Here is a 19,591-nt window from a genome sequence, read left to right on the forward strand (position 1 = left end):
CAGCTATAGTTTCTTATTTTGTAAACCAGAATAATATTAACACTGGCAGTGCGGCTGTAAGTTTTACAAGTATCTGTATGTAAAGTATCCCCCAACACCTGTAGCATACGGCATGTTCTCAGCTATTTTTGCAGCAAAAAATGGTTATACCTCGGGTCAAAACATTCCTCTGTCCCAGATTCAGTATTTTTCCCTTTTTCTATCAATCACCTCATCAACTGAGCATGCTAAGCTCTCCTTTAAATCCATTCTTCAGTTACAATGAAACGAACATGGTCTACCTTTGTCTCAGTAACCCATAGGGTCCAAATTGCAGTCGCCCAAACTCATACCTTACTTTACTCTTTTAGGCTCTCTATTTAAATCACTTGCTTTGGTCTGGCTCAACTTTCTTAATTTTAAGGATTACTGTTGGTTTCTGAACAAATTTGTTTCAGTTGCTTTTTTTTCATCTTACCTGGCTTATCTGAACTGGTTCTCTCTGCTTCCTAATCAGTGTATTACTATTTGTTCTATGACTCCTGTTGATTCTATTCATTTGTCCTTTAAAATTTGCCCTCTGGTGGCACCTGGGTGGCTCAGTTTTTAAGCCTCTGCCTTCCACTCAGGTCATGATCCCAAGGACCCGGGATCCAGCCTGCTTCTCCCTCTCCCACTCCCTCTCTCTCCTACACACCCCTGCTTGTATTCCCCCTCTCGCTGTCTCTCTCTGTCAAGTAAATAAATAAAATCTTTAAAAAAAAATTGCCCTCTGGTTGGGGGGAAAAAGTGAGCCAGTCAGATTATGAAGAATGAGATCAACAATAATCTGTGGTAACACTGTATCTCAATAAAAGGAAAAGGAAAGGACAACAAAACACACAAGAGTGGGAAACAATGTAAAATATACACATTAAAAGGTAAGAAATAGGAATGCCTGGGTTGCTCAGTTGGTTAAGCAGCTGCCTTTGGCCCAGGTCATGATCCCAGGGTTCGGGACTGAGTCCCACATGGGGCTCCTTGCTCACAAGGAGCATCCTTCTCCCTCTGCCTGGCACTCCCCCTGCTTGTTCTCTCTCTCTCTCCCTGATGAATAAATAAATAAAATCTTTAAAAAAAAAAATAAAATAAAGTAAATGAGAATTCTTTTTTCTTTTTAAGATTTTATTTATTTATTTGACAGAGAGAGAGATCACAAGTAGGCAAAAAGGCAGGCAGAGAGAGGGGGGGAAGCACGCTCCCCGCAGAGCAGAGAGCCCGATGCGGGGCTCGATCCCAGGACCCTGAGATCACAACCTGAGCTGAAGACAGAGGCTTAACCCACTGAGTCACCCAGGCATCCCAGTAAATGAGAATTCTTAAAAAAAAAGAAAAAGGTAAGATATGTAGCAGATAGAGTTCTAAAATGAGTTTCAGAAACACAGAAATGTAAACAAAGAGAAATCTTTTTTTAAAAAAATAGCAATCAAGAAATCTCCAAAATTAAAGATCCCTTTCAGATGGAAAAGGATCATAGAGTGCAAAATAGTATATGATACTAAAACAACACTTAGACACATTTGAAATTTTAAAACCTTGAAGAGGACAAAGAGAATATAAAACTTCCTAGAGGAAAAAAGACAGTCTACCCACATAGAAAAACAATCAGATTGACATCTGAGTGCCAAAGACAACACTAGGGGCAAGAAAATTACAGTAATCATTTATTCAAATTTGGAACGTTTAAACTTCCTCAAGCTGATAAAGGATATCTTCCAAAAACCTACACCAATTAATGGAGAAAATTTAGTTGCATTCCCTTTAGAATCAAGGATAAGACCATGATGATTACTATTTCTACAGCTACTCAATATAGTACAAGAGGAAGAGGCCCCCACAATAAAAGGAAAAAAGAAATAAAAAGTATGAGGACCAGTAAGGCCCTTATAGATTGTCTGTGTCCTAACTATAAAAGTTATAATTAAGAAAGAAATTCTGATATTTGAGATGTTTCCACTTTGATAGGCTTCAATAAGCAAGATAAATCCTACCAATTCCTGATTAGAAAGCCTAACAGTGCTAGAGGAGAACATGTGACAGTGCAGAAAAAATGCATGAGATTGCCAGTAAGCAAGCAGAAGAAAATGGTATTTTTATACATGCATATCAAGTTTTAAGAACACAAATGAGCCTAATTACAGAGGATGGCTGGCATATTTTGACAGTCTTGGCTATCATCACATTGTCACATTATAAATTTTACTGCATTCTCTGCCATAAATTGTGTGCTGATTTTCAATCATAATGCATGATGGACTTAAAAAAAAACAAAACAAAGAATGCCAATGAAAAAAGGGACGATTACATTGTAAATACGAAAAAAAAATCTCTTCTTAAAGAGTTTTTAAATATACTGATATGGTTTTCAACCTCAGACATTCTGTAATGACTTAAAAATTAAGTGTCCCTCCATTCCTAAGCATTTTTTGTGCTCACTTGACTTTTTTCACATCTCTCTCACACCACACCATCCTCCCACCCCCACCCCACAAACGACAGGCCTTTGCCTGAATGTACATGGAGCCTTTGGTTCAAAATCCTATTTTGTTCATCTCAAGTCACTATTTCTAAGTGACAGTAAACAGGAAAAGAGCAATAACTGTGAAACTACAGAAGACTTCCTAGTATCAAAAGAAAATAAAGGTTTTATATCCAAGACATCTTCCTGTCTTTAATAATCATCAGTCTCTGACTGAAAGTTTAATCTAAGAACTCCACAAATTAACTGAAATCCAAAAATGCCCCAAGACACGGATGAATTTAAAAACCTTTGCAAACATACCATAAAAATCTACTTTAGGACATCAGCAAACTGTTTTTATTGAAGGTATCTTTTCCATGAGCCATGAATTCAACATCTTGGAGCCAAAAGATAACTTACACAAATTTTAATATGTAAGATCATGTCTTCAGAAAAAGGAACATATTTGAGTTCTCCAATATTTATTACAGATTTGGGTGGTGTATTCCTAGCCTGATCTACTCTTTCCACTAACTGATATCTAATTACATCAACCAGAGAAGAATTATTCCCATACCGTATGATTATCATTCCTTATGATAAGGCAAACTGTTTGAGTCCTCCCTGTGATTACTCTGAGCTGGGTTTAGTATGGGATTCCGTGAGATATAGGTACATGTGTGTATAAACTGGGTAGAATGTACCTGAACTATTTTCATGCCAACAGTTTCTCCCAAATTATTCATTCAAGGCTCAAAAATAAGGTTCTTACAAAACAACCAGGTGCTACACACACTAGTGAAGGAAAGAAATATTTAAGAAAATAAGCTTCGAAAAAAAAACAAAAAAAAGAAAAGAAGCGAAGCTTTGATATCCCAGAAGAACATGAAAACCTCTTCACCTTTAAACCACTCACTTAAAACTATTCTCTTTCCTTGGTTTCTGATAAAGCATTTATTTGCATGAAGACTTCTGATATTAGTTCTTCAGTCTCACATTATAAATAGGAAGTTATTGACACACATACACACACATACACACACACCCTCTCAACCAAGAACTAACAAAACAGGCATCATGATGTGAATTAGAAGACAGCCAAAACTACAAAAGAGCAGTGACATGAGAACCAGAAGACTCTCTCTAACCTACTTTCTTCCCAAAGTCTATCTTTTTTAAAAGCTATGGGAGAATTTTGAGAACAACATGATTAGAGAATAGAAAGATCTATTTTATTCACCTACCATCTGGGGGTTACTAACCCTAAGGTAGAATACTTAGCAACTAACTTACTGATACAAAAGTTTAATTTGGCGGTTAGGTAGGCCTTCATAAATAAAGTGACTACAGTTCAATAGATATGCTTATTTTTATAGCCCAGTAATTATAGCCACTGAAAGATTTACTCTGCCATAGAATACACATCAATGAAGAAGCCTTACAAATAAGGACTGATTAGTATAGAGAGCTAACACAGACCTTCAAAGACAATTAGAACATATTTCCTCTGATTATAGAACTGTCCAAAAAAAAAAAAAATTCCTTGAATGCAAAAAGGAATATTATGAAGCTTTGAGAAATCAAAAAACATAACATAAAAGTAAAACATATAGTCAGGAGATATCCAAAACAGGAGCTACACACTCTAACCTTTTCACCCCAAATCAGTTCCTCCTTTTTCTTGCCACTCCAACATTGATGAAATGTAGAGTAATCGAAATTTACTCTGGAGACACACCAAGGGACTCCAAAAGGCCATGGAGGGAATTTCAACTAAAATTGAAAAGCCATACAGAGGTCTGCAAAGAAAAGCACACCACAGATCAAAACCTTTATGAGAAAGTTAATTAGCATCTACAGGTTTAATAAGAAAATAACTTCTGCCAATTTTACCATTACCAGAAAAGAAAACTAACAGATAATCAAAGAACAAAGCAACAGGTTCATGTCAACAAAAGGTCCAAAGAATCACCAAAGAAAAACATGCACTGTTATGACTCCCCACTGCCTCCGTGGATTTCTAAAGATTTCATATTTGGCAAACTCTTAATGTCTTTCTTAAATTTAAGTTATTAATTTCATTTGTGCACAGTACTGTACACTTAAAGGGTCAGGCTTAGTACTTCTGAACAATTACAGTCGCATAAAAAATGCACTAGCCTTGTGGGAAGACATTCATGGGAAAGGGTTAAAAAGAAAACCTCCAGGCACCCCCAGCAAAGGAACATTTGATTCTCATCCTTATTATGCTCTCTATCACAACCTCAAACACAGGGTTTTCTGGGAAACAGTTTGAACCCCGAGGGGCAAAAAAATACCAAACATTTCAATTCCCTGTAACGATTTCCCAATGATAAACTGTATCTGTGAAGGCACCTCATCAATTAAAATTAAATGGAATTTTAATACCATTAATCCAGACGTTTAAAATTTTGTTTTAAATAAGTTTTGTTTCTTCTAACCTGAATTTCCTTAGGTCTCACAATTTAAAGTGCCTTTATTTCTTCTCCCGCTTGTCACTCCTCATTAGGGTTGTGAACAGCACATTAAGGGGACACTAAATGGGCCACGTGGTTGGTAGTGGTAGCTGGAACCGGTTTAACTTCGATTCAAATTCAGTTAGAGGAGCACTTCATAGGTGCACGGCTTGGCTACCTGCACTACAGTTTACTGACAGACTTAAACCTGTATGAACCTGAATAGGTCTTTGCTGCAAAGCCCTCCCCAAACCTCACATGTCCGCTGAATTAGAGGGCACAAACAGTAGAAACTAACCCAAGCTGGACCACTAGGTAACAGACAGAGGTTTTAAAAGTCCTCCCAAGGAGCAGCCCAGGACTGGCGTCTGGTCAGCATCCTCATCAGAACTCGGAGCACCCAGGAGACCCGCGCCTCCGCTGAGTCCCAGGATGTGGGACCCGGTGAAGACGCAAACCTCGGGGAGACCCCCATACGACCACCTGTCAGAGCGAGAAGCAGGTCCCTACCCAGGAGTCTCCAGCCCCTGCCCACAGAACCTGTTCCCTCGGGGCTCCCGGAACCGAAGGACCACACATTCCGCACTCGGGCCAGGAACGTCCCGGGTCGTGACCCTGCCGACCGACCGACCACGCCCAACCCTCCGCTGAGACTGACTCCTGGGTGGGGTCAGCCGGCCCGCCGCGAACCCCGCTCTCCCCAGCAGCCGCTCCTTCTTAACCGTCCTGCTCAGCTGTGTCGCCGCCGTCCGAGCCGGAAGCCTGCTACTTACCACCTGACCACCGCACCGAGTAACTCCCACTGCCTTGTTTAACGCCGCTGCCGTCGCCAAAGCCGCCGCCGCCGCTGTCTTCGTCACCGTCACAGCCGCTGCCGCCGCCATGTTTGTTGTGTTTCCGATTCTCTTCCCGCCCCACTGCCCGGTCCAAGTCTCGCGTGAGCAGTACGCAGGGCAAAGGCGAAGAGGGGAACTGTGTGTCTCTCTTGCGGTTCCGTAGGCGCGAGGGGGCGGGGCCAGAGAGGTGCGCTGGGGGCGGAGCGGAGACAAGGCCCTGGCTCCGCCCCAAAGCGCTGGCGCTGGGCCCGGAGGCACTGAGCAGCGACTTGTTGGGATTGGCACAGCTACTCGGTCTGCAGCACCCATGGAGCAAGCGGCGGTTCGGCTGCTGCGTGGCAGCGCGCTGGTGAGTGCGCTGGCGCCGGACGTCCTAGGAGTCGGGGACGACCTTGGCACTGGCAGCGGGGGCTTCTGATATAACGGGTCCGGAGCCTCCTCTCCGCCCGATCGGTCTCAGACCCTTCACCCGGGGCTTGATCGCGACTCCGATCTCCCTCCAGGCCTCTGGCGGAGCCGGCCTCCGCCTCTCTTAGGAGGGGTGACAGTAGCAGCTGGTGAGAAAGGGGCTGGGAGCTATTCTAGAAGCTTCTTTACGCACCATGAGTGGAATCGGAGCCACTGGGCCATGGGAGCCTCCGAGTTTAGGATCTTTAGGGGCATTTTGCAGAGATGTTACCTCTCTATTGCCACGTTTCCCCAATTACTACATTTCAACCCCACTCCCAATTTTAACTGAAAAGATGGTTAAAATACAGTCACGGTCTCTTTCTGAGCAGAGCGTTTCCCTGTCTTGTGCGGCCCATCTCCAACGTTAGGAAGGGACCTCGGAGTTGGTCAGACTTACCGACCAGTTAAAGAATTCCCTCTGCCCTTTATCTCATGACTGGAGCCCCAGCATCTCCCATGGGTGAGCTCTGCGCGGTTCAGGGGTGCCCATTCCCGCCCCACTGCCTTGAACTTGAGCTGAAAGCTGCTTCCCAGGATTATCATTCCACCTGTTGTACCGAATTCTGCTCTGGGGACTCGCCCAAACTGTAGATTCTTTGATACTTCGTCAGGGTTTTCTCATCACATTAAGCATTCCCACTATCAGCTTTTCATCCTAGGGCATGCTTTCCAGAAAACCCGCACACTTTTGGATATGCGGCACTTCGTTGTCATCTTGACTTCTGCTTCGTTGTAAACGTTTTCACATTTGCTTTAAAGGCTCTTCAGAGTGCTCCTTCAGTGAGTGTTATGCCCAGAGGCAGAACTCTTGTTTGTTTAATTAGGAGTAGTTAATGTTATTTGATTGTTTTACGGGCTTGGGGTATTAAGAAAATTACTAAAGTCATATTGGGTTATTGCTGCAAAGAAATAAGCCTTTATGACACTGTCAGTACTATTTTATACTTGTTATTTTAACAGTTTAGTAAAGAAAATTCCCAGGGCTTTGCAGTTTGACTCTCCTTTTAGAGTCAGCCTTCATTGACCACATACTGTGTGGCAGGCTTGTTCTGGGCTCTACCTGTGTCATCTCATTTGATTCTTTTTTTCCTCAAGACTTTATTTATTTATTAGAGAGTGAGTGAAAGAGAGCACAAGTGGGGCTGGGGGAAAGGGGAAAAGGGAGCTGAGCAGGTTCAGCAGGGAGCCTGATGCCTGGTTCAAACCCAGGACCCTGGGATCATGACCTGAGCCAAAGGCAGACTTTTAGCCAGCTGGGCCACTCAGGCACCCCTGATCTTACTTAATTCTTATGAACCATCCCACAGAGTGGTAGTTTAATCTGTTGGCTACAGAGGCTGAAGCTGAAAAAGATCATGTGACTTGCTCAGGGTCACTCAGCTAGAAAGTGGGAAGAGCTGGTGTTCCGATTCCGGTCTGCTGCTAAGTTTCATGCGCTACTGCCTCCCTCCCTTAGAGGTAGTGGAGACTTACTTCGGGTGGCTTTGTTTTGGATTTTGTTTGGATTTGCTTTGGATTTATTGGGGCTTATCATCTTTCATAATTTTTAAAGCTCATTTACATTAATTAGCTAATGTGATTGATGGGATGGTGACTCTAGCACCGTGGTTAAGAATGTGGTTTTGCAGCCAGATTGCATGGGTTTGAGCACAGGCTGTGTCACTTCGTAGCAGTATAATCTTGGACAGGTTACCTCTGTGGATCTTAGTTTCTTGATCTATAAAATGGGGGAGAATAATAGCATCTAGCCATAGGGGGATGTGAGGCCTTTAAATAGTGCCTGGTGGGGCGCCTGGGTGGCTCAGTGGGTTAAACCTCTGCCTTCGGCTCAGGTCATGATCCCAAGGTCCTGGGATCGAGCCCCACATCGGGCTCTCTGCTCTGCGGGGAGCCTGCTTCCTCCTCTCTCTCTCTCTCTCTCTCTCTCTCTCTCTCTCTGCCTGCCTCTCTGCCTACTTGTGATCTCTGTCTGTCAAATAAATAAATAAAATCTTAAAAAAATAAAATAAAATAGTGCCTGGTATATGGGGCACCTGGGTGACTCAGTGGGTGAAGCCTCTGCCTTCGCCTCAGGTCATGATCTCAGGGTCCTGAGATCAAGCCCCGCATCAGGCTCTCTGCTCTGCAGGGAGCCTGCTTCCCCCTCTCTCTCTGCCTGCCTCTCTGCCTATTTGTGATCTCTCTCTCTCTCTGTCAAATAAATAAATAAAATCTTTAAAAATAAATAAATAAATAAAATAGTGCCTGGTGTAGAGTCAGATGTCATTAAATGTTAGCTCTTACTATTGCCATGCGTGAGGCATCATGTCCTATGGCAGATACATTAAGACCCTGAACACTTAGCTTTTAGAAATTTCTCTTTTAGTGGAGAAGTTAGAACTGTATCCAACAAATCTGCTGTTATGTAGGCATACAAATCCCAGGGGTCCACAGTCTGCCTGTGGGTTCGGAGGAGGGAGCGATGATCAGGACCATTAGGGGAGAAAGAGGCTCTTTGGGAGCTGGGTTTAGATTTTAGGAGAAGAGAATTGGGGGAAAACACTGCAACAGAAGGAGACTGGGGGCATTGTAAGGAATGCTGGCGTTTATCCTTTGGATTGTCCAGAGCCTTGAAAGGTTTTGAGCCTTGGTGGTAGAGAATCATGTATGATCTAGGGTTATTGCTGTCATAGCAGGTGCATGGAGGGTAGAGAATTGCAAAGTAGGGCCAATTTTGGTCCCTCTCAAAGACCAGTGGAGGGGCGCCTGGGTAGCTCAATAGGTTAAGTGTGTGCCATCCTCTCAGGTCATGATCCTGGGATCAAGTCCTGCATGGGCTCCCCGCTTAGCTGTGGGTCTGCTTCTCCCTCTCCCCGACTGGTGCTCTCTCTCACTCTCTCTCAAATAAAAGTTTTTAAAAGAAAAAGATAAATGGAAAGGCAGAATTTAGTGAGAATTTACAGTAGGCCAGGGAGAGCATTTTATATCCTGCACCCAATGCCCTCTTTTCTATCGGGCAGGTATCAGTGGCTTCATCTCACCAATGAGGAACTGGGAGGTAGTGAATGTTCAGTGTGCCCTTGACATCCAGCAGTATGGTCACAGCGTGGACACTCAGCCACGCTTGCCTTCTCAGAAGGACTTTGTTGTCCCTGCAAATACATCGGGACAAACCTGTCCCTTATGTTTGGGCAACCCAATTTGTAGAGAATTGACTTGGTCACCCCGTGGTTCCAAAACATTTTAGGCAACTTGATACTTCACAAAAGGTCATTCTTTTTTTTTTTTTTTAAGGATTTTTATTTTATTTATTTGACAGACAGAGATCACAAGTAGGCAGAGAGGCAGGCAGAGAGAGAGGGGGAAGCAGGCTCTCCGCTGAGCAGAGAGCTTGAGGCAGGGCTCAATCCCAGGACCCTGGGATCATGACCTGAGCCGAAGGCAGAGGCTTTAACCCACGGAGCCACCCAGGTACCCCACAAAAGGTCATTCTTGAAAAATATTCTTGATGCGATACTTCCTTGTTAGGTTAATCCTATAAAGGACTGCGAGTTGTTGGAACTGCTAAACTAGATACATATCTTGTTCAGCTTTTTGTTATTCAAGAAAACCGACAGCACTTTTTTGGACATCTGTGGCATCTGGGCAGTGAGAGCTGAGTACGTGCATAAGCAGAAATTATTCACCTGCTGTAAATCCAGGCCCTGGAGTCAGAGCACCTCTCCACCGCCTCATAGCGGGACAACCTCAAGACAGGTTACTGCCCCATTCTGCTTCTCTTTCCTTTCCTGCAAAGTGGGGAGGACAGTAGTATTAGGGCTATGTTAGATGTTAAGTGCTTAGAACGGCCCTTGGTGCATAGTAACTACTCAGTAAACGCTCACTGTTCATACAGGCAGAGTCCATTACTAGTAACTCCAGGAGGAGGGGGTGGGGTGTCTTTGTGCAAAGTACTCTGATTAATGTTGGGGGTCTATACATTTACAACAGGGTCTTTGACCTCAGGGAAATTACATTTTTAGTTGGAGAGACAAGGTATATGTGTTAAGAAATGCCATTAAGGCTATAGAAGATTTGATTTATTCCCAGTGTTACATAAATAGCATGGACAGATGTACTTATAGAAGGAGGGGCTGGAACTGAGCGTCAAAAGAAGGGATGGCTTAGGTTTAGGGAAAGCAGCAGAGGGGTGGAGATTATAGGCCAAGGGAGCTGTGTGCACCAAGGTATAGCGTAGCAATATACAGCACTAGTTTAAGAAATAATTATTCTAGGACTGCTGGTGTGGTAAGTTCGCAGTTTGATGGAGTGAGTTAAAATGACGAGTCTCTATCATGTGACGTGGTTATGTCCATACTTGTTCCTGCAACAGTGAGAGTTGCTCCAACAGGGTTGTCCACAGTCCCAGAGAAGAGCCCTTTTGTCTACTAAAACACAAGCATTCATAACGTTATTACTCATCAGTACAGAGATACATTTTTTTCAAATGGAAATAGGGCCTTGTTTCCCATCCTTCTTTCTTTCCAGTGCCAAGAAGACTTAAGTAACCATAATGATCTTCTCTGGCAGTGGTAAGATGCTCCCTCCTTTCTTCCAAGATCCTTTCACCAGACTTGCCTTGGGCTTACATGGCTTTGACTCCTCCTTTCCTAAGTGCTAGACCAGGGGTTCTCAGTTTGGGCGCTGTTGACCTCTGAGGCCGGATCGTTCTCTGTTGTGGGAGGCTGCCCTGTGCATCCCAGGGTGTGGAGCACCCCTGGCCCCTGCCGCAGCTCAACCTGTCTCCAGGGACTGCCAACGTTCCTTGGGGATAAAAGGGTGCCGCTCTTCTGAACCACTGGTATAGACCGTGCTCCATGTGTACTCCCGAGGGTGGGAAACTGTGGCCCTTCTCCTTATAACCTGGTAGAAAACTCCGTCTCATCCTACTATTTGCCCCACCCAGTTTCTTGACCATAGAAATTGGTTTTCAAGATCTCAGCAGGAGCCACTGAGATCCTGAGCTGCTGTTGGCCGAAGGGTCTCAGCAGATAAAACAGGTAGTACCTTGCAGAGGGAACCCAAGAGGTTAGGTCCCACTTAGACTATTTCAGAAGTTCGTCTGTGGCGGGACAGGCCCTCAGCTAAGGTGATACCACTGAATGGGGCATTCATAAAGGAAGCCTGGAGAAGATTGGGTCATTATCTTGAAATGGAGGAATTAGATGGACACCGTGTTTTCTGAATAGAGTAGCTGAGTGATGTGCAAAGATTGGGGCATCTGGAGGAAAACAGTTTAGAGGGAACAGAATGAAAGATGATTCATTCTGCTTTAGACTCCAGACTTCTAAAAGTGTCAGTTAAACTTTTGACTGGAAGCACTTTGGAAGCTGAGCAGGAGAGGGACCTGGAAACTAGTAGAATCAGAGCCAGAGTTACAGGTCTGAGCCTTTGGTGTCTATCACAGACCATTTGGGGGGACTGTTGAAGACAAGCAAGGCAAAGAGAATTATTGTGGGGTATCCCTTAGAGGAGGATTTGTGACAAGTAGGCTTTATTCAGAACTGGAGCAAAAGAAGGAAAAGGATGTTTAAGTCCAGGCGTAGGAGCAAAAGTACAAGCAGAACTTGAGCCAGCTAGAGTAAAGAAAAGAACCCCTAGGGAGCAGGGGCAGGATGTTTTCAGAATTGCAGAGGAACCCAGGGCTAGCCTTTGGAGATGCTGGAATGCACATTGAGGCAGGGTGTGAACTGAGTCTATTTAAGGAGAGAGAACCGCTTCAGGTTCTTAAGCTCCAGTCGTTCCTTTCAGTGTCCACCAGCCCCTGCAGGCATTTAAGTGTGCAACTCCGTGTCTGGAACCTCAGGTCTCTTGACTTCTGTGTTAACTGCTCTCTCTGCTGCTAACCTGGTTTACCCGCAAAGGAAGGCAGTTCCCATACCTGGTAAGGTGCTGGATCCAAGTTAATTGCACAATTAAAAATTGTTTTAAAGGGCTCCTGGGTGGCTCAGTTCATTGAGCATCTGACTCTTGATCTTAGCTTGGGGTTGTAGGTTCAGGCCCCCGCATGGAGCCTACTTTAAAGAAAAATTGTTTTAAGTTCATTAAAAACCTCATCTTACAAGTTTTCTTTAGAAATAGGGATAGTTTTGGAAAGAGAGTTGCTGACCTGGCCAGGGCCATATGAAGACGGACAGGTTTCCTCTATGCTGATGCCCTGGCCCTGGGCCCCATCTTGCTTTATTTTGCTCTCTCCTGAGACCAACCATCTCTGTGTGTTCTTCTCCTAGAAAGTGGTGGCGTTGTTCCGAACCAGTAGATACTGGAAGGAGGAGCCCCAGACTGATGGAAGGAAGGGCTGCCTTTTTAATAGCTCCAGAGAACTCCTAGCACAGAAGCTACTGGTTATGGAGAAGGCAAGCAGAGGTCAGAGGGGTTCTGGCGGAGAAGTTTTGGCTCAAGGATAGGAAAGCAGAGAAAGGATCCGCTTAAAATTTGAAGTGGGATATGCAGTACTTAAATGAGATCTTAAAATGGATATCCTGGATTTAGTTAGAATTCAGTAAAAGATCTGTCTAAAAGATGAGAATCCTCCTTTAGAAAGTGGGGAAGATGGGGTGCCTGGGTGGCTCAGTGGGTTAAAGCCTCTCTCTGCCTTAGGCTCAGGTCGTGATCCCAGGGTCCCGGGATGGAGCCCCGCATCGGCCTCCCTGCTCCGTGGGGAGCCTGCTTCCTCCTCTCTCTCTGCCGGCCTCTCTGCCTACTTGTGATCTCTGTCTGTCAAATAAATAAATAAAATCTTAAAAAAAAAAAAAAAGAAAGAAAGAAAGTGGGGAAGAAACATTACGTCATCGAGTCTACGGAAGAACCCAGAAGCCATGGACAATACAGCAGCATTCACGAGCAAATCTCCTTACCGCTCCCACCGCCTCTCCTCCCCTTGCCTAAGGAAGACTAGCCAACTTTGCAGGGCCCTGCCTCCCCCTACCACAGAGCCTGAGGCAGTAGAAGAAAAGTGTGGCCAGCTGATTACATAAAAGGGTCCTATCTGTATCAGTTACAAGTTCTGTGTTAAATATTTAGTCCAGTAAACCTGCAAAACTATTTATATACTAAAGTGATCCTTATGCCGCAAGGAGCATAAAAACAGTACAAAAATCACTGTTTTCATTTTGATTAGGTTAATTAAGCTAAAGCCATAACAAGCAGTGAGCATAATTAAGCACATCAGCATTTAACCTTGCCTTGTATTTATTCATTTTCTTTTTTTTAAGATTTTATTTTATTTATTTGACAGACAGAGATCACAAGCAGGCAGAGAGGCAGGCAGAGAGAGAGAGGAAGGGAAGCAGGCTCCCCGCTGAGCAGAGAGCCCGAACCCCGAACCCCAGGATCATGACCTGAGCCGAAGGCAGCGGCTTTAACCCACTGAGCCACCCAGGCGCCCCGTATTTATTCATTTTCTTAAAGGTTTTATTTATTTACTGGTCAGGGAGAGAGGGTGCGTGTGTGCACAAGCAGGGGGAGCAGCCGGCAGAGGGAGAAGCGGGCTCCCCACTGAGCAGGGAGCCTGATGTGGGACTCAGTCCCACCTGAGCCAAAGGCAGATGCTTAACTGACTGAGCCACCCCGTGGCATCCCGCCTTGTACTTACTATGTAAAATCTTGGCAGAAGGGACCTTTCCCTCTTCACTACTGCTTCCTGCTGGAATATGTCTTAAATTTACATGTTTTAGAAAGAGGTGCAAATTTTAAGAGATGTGATGTTTAGCTCTTTATTCGTTCTTCTAAATTGTTGACAAAATTCTCATAAGCCGTATGAATTTCTATAATGTAAAGCTATGACATTTGGTTTCTCTAATTTTAAGATTTATCTATTTATTTATTTATTTATTTATTTATTTATTTGACAGACAGAGATCACAAGTAGGCAGAAAGGCAGGCAGAGAAAGAGGAGGAAGCAGGCTCCCCACTGTGCAGAGAGTACGATGCGGGGCTCAATCCCAGGACCCTGGGATCATGACCCGGGCAGAAGGCAGAGGTTTTAACCCACTGAGCCCCCCAGGTGCTCCTGGTTTCTCTAATTTTAAAGCAGTCTGTTTAATTTAATTTGGGGGGGGGTAGAATTTTTTAAAACTTTATTTTCAGTAGGTAATCATAAACTCTCACGCAGCCGTCAGAAGCAACACAGAGAGAATCCTGCATACTCTTCATCCAGTCTGCTAGTGGTATCATTTTACAAAAACGCCAGGACAATTACACAGCCAGGACACTAACATTGAGACCATCCATCAGACTTACTCAGGAACCTGCGGCTTTGGCTGTAAATGTATATATTTAGTCCTGTGCCATTTCCCCACATGTGTGTTTATGTATCCACCTCCACAATCAAGCCAGAGGACATTCCCAGCTTCACAAAGATCCCTGCGTTCCCCTTGTTTAACTGCATGACATCCCTGAGCCTGGTGACCTAGTGCTCCTGTTCTCCTTCTGTATAATTTTATCATCTCAAGAATGTTGGATAAATGGGGCGCCTGGGTGGCTCAGTGGGTTAAAGCCTCTGCCTTCGGGCTCAGGGCTCAGGTCGTGATCCCAGGATCCTGGGATGGAGCCTCACATGGGCTCTCTGCTTAGCGGGGAGCCTGCTTCCCTCTCTCTCTCTGCCTGCCTCTCTGCCTACTTGTGGTCTCTGTCAAATAAACAAAAATCTTTAAAAAATAATTTTAAAATAATTAAAAAAATAAAAAGAATGTCGGATAAGTGAAATCATAGCTCTGTAACCTTTGGGACTGGCTTTGTACACTCAGCATGATTCTCCTGAGATGCGAACCAGTTGTTTCCCGAATAAATAGTTTGCTCCTTTTATTACTGAGCAATATTCCCCTTTAGAGGAGGAAAATCTCTTCTGCCCTGTTGGGTTCAGGAGCTGGAGTCTGGGAATTAGACTGACAATAAACATTAACTCGAGGAAAAGGTTTATTTCATCTGTATGGGGGACCCAACAGAAGGAGCCGGCTCTTCCAAACGTTGGGATTAAAGGCTTCCATTCCTTAGTAGGGACAAGGGAAGGGGCAAAAAATGGACTCAAAGGGAAAAACAAAGAGGGTTCTTTTAGGAAAGACACGGCTTTTTAGGAAGGCAGGCAGGAGATAAAGTTGTTGATAACATTTGTCTCTACAGGTGTCGGTACTCTTTCCATGAACCCCCAAGAAGGGATTTCCGGCAGCCTCCTTTCCCAGAACTTACTGCTTTTAGACAGATGAAGGATACTCCAAGAAGACTTTTTTCTGCATCTGTTGAATCTCAGATATCTTCAAGTTAAAACCAACCTTTCTGCCAACCCTGGGGTTCCAAGTGGATTCCCCACCATGAGCCATACACTGTCTGTGCGTCACTGTTCACCTCACAAGACATAGTTGAGTTGTTCCCAGCGTTCGGCTCTGAGCAGTAAAGGTGCTCTGCACATTTGTGCGCAGGCTTTTCTTCAAACTTTAGTCAGGAATGCAGGTGCTGGGACACATGGGAAGTGCACAGTTGTGTGAAACTGCTGGCCAGGTTTCCAGGCAGTCCTGTCTGCTGTGCTCGCGTGTGAGAGCTACTTCTGCCTCATTCTTGCCATCGGTTGGCAATATCACTATGACTTTTTTTGTTTTAACCAATCTGATCATCTCTCACTACGTTGATTTGCTTTAAAATGTGTTTTAGTTTCCAGCAGGATCAGAAGGAGAGGGATTCTGGTTGTTGACGGTGAAAAGATCCTTTTTTTATGGATTATACATATTTAATTATATAATAAAATAATATTATTTTATCTTTTCTGGGTCTGTAAAGTTGAATCAGTACTGTGAACGAGAAAACCGGAGGCCCAAAATGGTATGGTTTAGGTTAAGGGCCCCAAGGCGGGGGACCAAGAGTTAACACCTAACTTAATTGTACCCCCAAGAATGTAACCTTTAATGGGTCAACTTAGAATTTCTTGGTCCAACTAGGAAAGGTACTGAGAGACCCCTTCAGCTCCCCTTAGGAGGGAGGGCAGCCTTGCCTAAACAGTGCATTCCTTGATAACAAATTACTTTCTTCTTTTTTTTAATGTCTTCTCTGCCTTGTAAACCTTTCTCTTGTTTAGCTCAGTGGCGCTCCCCTCTGCTTGCTAGATGGGATGTTCCCCATTCATGACTGTTGGGTAAAGCCAGTTAGATCTTCAGATTTACTTGGTTAAAAACACTTGTTTCTTAATAGTGCAAAAGGACATGAAAAATACCATCAGGGTCTGTCTACCAAGGGTGAGCACTTTATCTAGCTGTAGAATCATTATATGATTTTTATGGACTTGGAAACCAAAAAGGACTTAGGGGGTGCCTGACTGGCTCAGACACTGGTGCATGCCACTCTTGATCTCAGGATCATGAGTTCCAGCCCCACACTGGGCATAGAGCTCACTCTAAAAAAAGGTGGGGGGGAGTACTTAGAAAAAAAATGAAATCTATTCATGCAACTGTTGTCATTAGCCAGTGTTAAATGCCTATTAAATTAGAAAATTAAATGTATAAAATACTAAAAATAAGCAAGGGCAGATCCCTTTATTATCTTAGAGTGAGGAATGTCATCCTCATTAAAAGCTGGGTGTCATCACCCAAAAAAAGAGTAAGAATTTTGACAACAGAAAAATCACAGACTTCTGCATGACAACACAGAACAAGTATAAGCGAAGTCAGAAGACAAACGGCAAACTGGTTTTAAAAAATTGATTTCCTGCTCCTGGAAATCAGGGAAGAAAAAACAACTGAATAGGAAAATGGGCAAAGGACATGAATAAACCGTAAATAGAAGAAGAAGGACAAATAGTTCTTAAACATATGAAAAGATGTGCAAACTCATAGGAGAAATACAGTATGAGGACACTGCGATACAGTTCTCCTCTGTTAGATGGACGCAGAAGTCCGAAAGTTAAGCAGCGTGCTCTGCTGGCCTGGCCCTAGGGAAGTGGGCACCCTTTCACACTTATCAGTGGGAGTAAGTGTGGTGTCACTGCTGCCAACGACAACCTGGGAAACACTTAATCCGAATTTTGAGTTCCGTTCGTGCTCTCTAAAATAGAATTCCCACTTCCAGTGTGTGCCACAGGTAGAGTCCCCAGGGAGGGAAGTCCTACAGGTCAGAGGTCTCTCGCTGTAGCAGTTCTTTGGATTCTCAGGCGCTTATTTGAAATTCGTAGTTAGATGCCAGGAAGTCACATCAGTTAGAAGTAGAGATCCACCCACCATCAATCAGATCAGATCGGATCAGCACCCTTCTGCCACCCATGGTTACCTCTTAACAGCAGTTCTCAGAACCAGAAATGAGTATGACAGGCTGAAGGAATTAGCCCACCTAAGTGGTGCAGAAATTATTATTGTGAACTTGAAAAGCATCCGAGCAGTCCGGCAGCCACAGCCACGAGGAATGCTGTCTAAACTTAAGCCTCTGGAAAACAGATTTCGGATAAAGAAACCGTCTTTTCTCCTGTTAATCTGTTTATTGTCAGTTCCCAGCTGCCCACTCCCACCCACCCCGCCCACCCTTCCTGTAGGTAAAGGAAAAGTTTCCTTTCCAAGAAATGTACTATGTGTGTATAAATCTGTGGTGTCTAACTATGTGTGTATAGATCTGCAGTGTTCTATTGCCTTTAGATTTGTGTAACCTTGTCCACAATTAAGACATGCACTGACACAGTGACACTGAGGACCCCCTTGTTGCAGCATTATTTATAATGAAATTATTTTTTTATTAAATATTTTATTTATTTATTTGACACAGAGAGAGCGATCACAAGCAGGCAGAGAAGCAGGCAGAGAGGGAGAGGGGGAAGCAGGCTCCCTGCTGAGCAGAGAGCCCGATGCGCGGGGCTGGATCCCAGGACCCTGAGATCATGATCTGAGCCGAAGGCAGATCATGAGCCACTGAGCCACCCAGCCGCCCTATAATGAAATTATTTATAAAGAAATTACGGTTGCACTGTTCCCATCCCTGCTCTTTGATAGTTTTGTTGGCCCCCCAAAGCAGTCCTGGTTTAAAAAAAACAAAAGTGCTCTTGTACGCAATGGATTGTTTTACAACTATGAAAAAGGGGGACTGAAAATATTCTCTAGGTCCTAAGGTGGAAACATCTCCAGAATAGGAGGTGTACCACGTGATAGGATACATAGTGTGCTTCCTTTCACAGAGGACAAGGAGCAAAATAAGGAAATGTATTTCTATTTGCTTAGATTTGTATATAAAGAATGCAACAAAGGTAATAAGCTAATCAAAGTGGTCACCTGTGCGGGAAGTTGAGCAGTGGGCCAGATGGGGATGGCGCAACAGCTTTGGGATTGGCACAGTTTTTTTGAACCTTGTTACTTGTTTAACACAAAGAAATTTTAAAGCCAGACACTTTGGGGGAAGAGTGGGGAGGGTTGGGGAGGGGAGCAGGGAGGCACATTCATGAGTCATGACTACAAACAAGGAAATGGTTTAGCTTTTGAAAGTTTGCTGCAAGAGAGGTTGAGTTTTTACTCTCCAAGTCATGCATGTAAGCCAGGTGCCAGCCCAGGCTATGTCTTAGAATCATCCGGGGAAGCTTTTTAGAAATACAGAAACCCAGGCTTCATCTTGGGTCTCTTGAATCAGGGTCTTAGTTGGTAGGGCTGTACTCTCTCTTTTTTGCTGGAAGCTGCCCCAAGTGATCCGGGCCTATAACCAAGAGTGGCAACCCCTGATTTAAACATACTTGTTTCCAAGATCTTAATAGAGTTGGTAAACGTTCCCAGAATAAACCATTTTTTTAGTTTAATTACGTGTAACTGTATTTGACAGTTAGGTTCTTAAGAAATCCATAAAGTTGTTCCGTGGTGTGATGCTGAGCACCTATCTGAAACCTGTACCTGGCATTTTAAAGGCGAGCCTACTTCGGAAATCCAGAGCAGACACGGTTTGGGCAATTACACATACTTTTAGAAAGGCAAAACATTAAATATTCTTAGAAAATATTTCTAATATACAAAAAAATGCAGGGAACAATATAACTGGCAACCTACCTTTGCTCTAGTTCTGGGGTTTTTTGTTTTGTTTCGTTCTGTATTTAAGAAGCAAAACATGTGGGGTGCTTGGGTGGTTCAGTCGTTTAAGCGTCTGCCTTCGGCTCATGTCATGATCCTCGGGTCCTGGGATCCAGCCCCGCATCAGGCTCTCTGCTAGGGGAAGAGGCTGCTTCCCCCTCTCCCTCTGCTGCTCCCCCTGCTTGTGCTCTCTGTCAAATAAGTAAATAAAATCGAAGGAAGGAAGGAAAGAAAATACGTTACACAAACCCCATACTTCCACTCAGAGGGAACCATAATCCTGATGAAGGAAGGAAGGGAGGGAGGAAGGAAACA

General features: G+C 44.1%; 2 protein-coding genes across 8 annotated transcripts in view; one reads left to right on the forward strand and one right to left on the reverse strand.

Moving 5' to 3' along the window:
• Nucleotides 1-5,879, reverse strand: part of IKZF5 (IKAROS family zinc finger 5) — a 31,164-nt gene extending 25,285 nt beyond the window's left edge. For 3 of the 7 annotated variants that reach the window (XR_007122627.1, XM_047701777.1, XM_047701775.1), the window contains exons 1-2: nucleotides 5,730-5,875; nucleotides 4,130-4,278 (exon numbers count right to left, since the gene is read on the reverse strand). The gene's annotated coding sequence lies outside the window, so the exon portion shown is untranslated. Of the gene's footprint in view, nucleotides 1-4,129; nucleotides 4,279-5,466; nucleotides 5,710-5,729 lie in introns of those variants that run through there. The other 4 variants (XM_047701778.1, XM_047701776.1, XM_047701779.1 and 1 more) reach the window with 4 other exon arrangements.
• A 116-nt stretch (nucleotides 5,880-5,995) lies between these two features.
• ACADSB (acyl-CoA dehydrogenase short/branched chain) overlaps nucleotides 5,996-19,591 on the forward strand; it is a 38,189-nt gene continuing 24,593 nt past the window's right edge. Inside the window, exon 1 of the mRNA XM_047701773.1 lies at nucleotides 5,996-6,141. Coding sequence (XP_047557729.1) covers nucleotides 6,100-6,141 — 42 coding nt within the window. The 5' untranslated portion in view covers nucleotides 5,996-6,099. The remainder of the gene's footprint in view (nucleotides 6,142-19,591) is intronic.

This window comes from Lutra lutra, chromosome 14 (assembly GCF_902655055.1).
Source record: "Lutra lutra chromosome 14, mLutLut1.2, whole genome shotgun sequence".
NCBI lineage: Eukaryota > Metazoa > Chordata > Mammalia > Carnivora > Mustelidae > Lutra > Lutra lutra.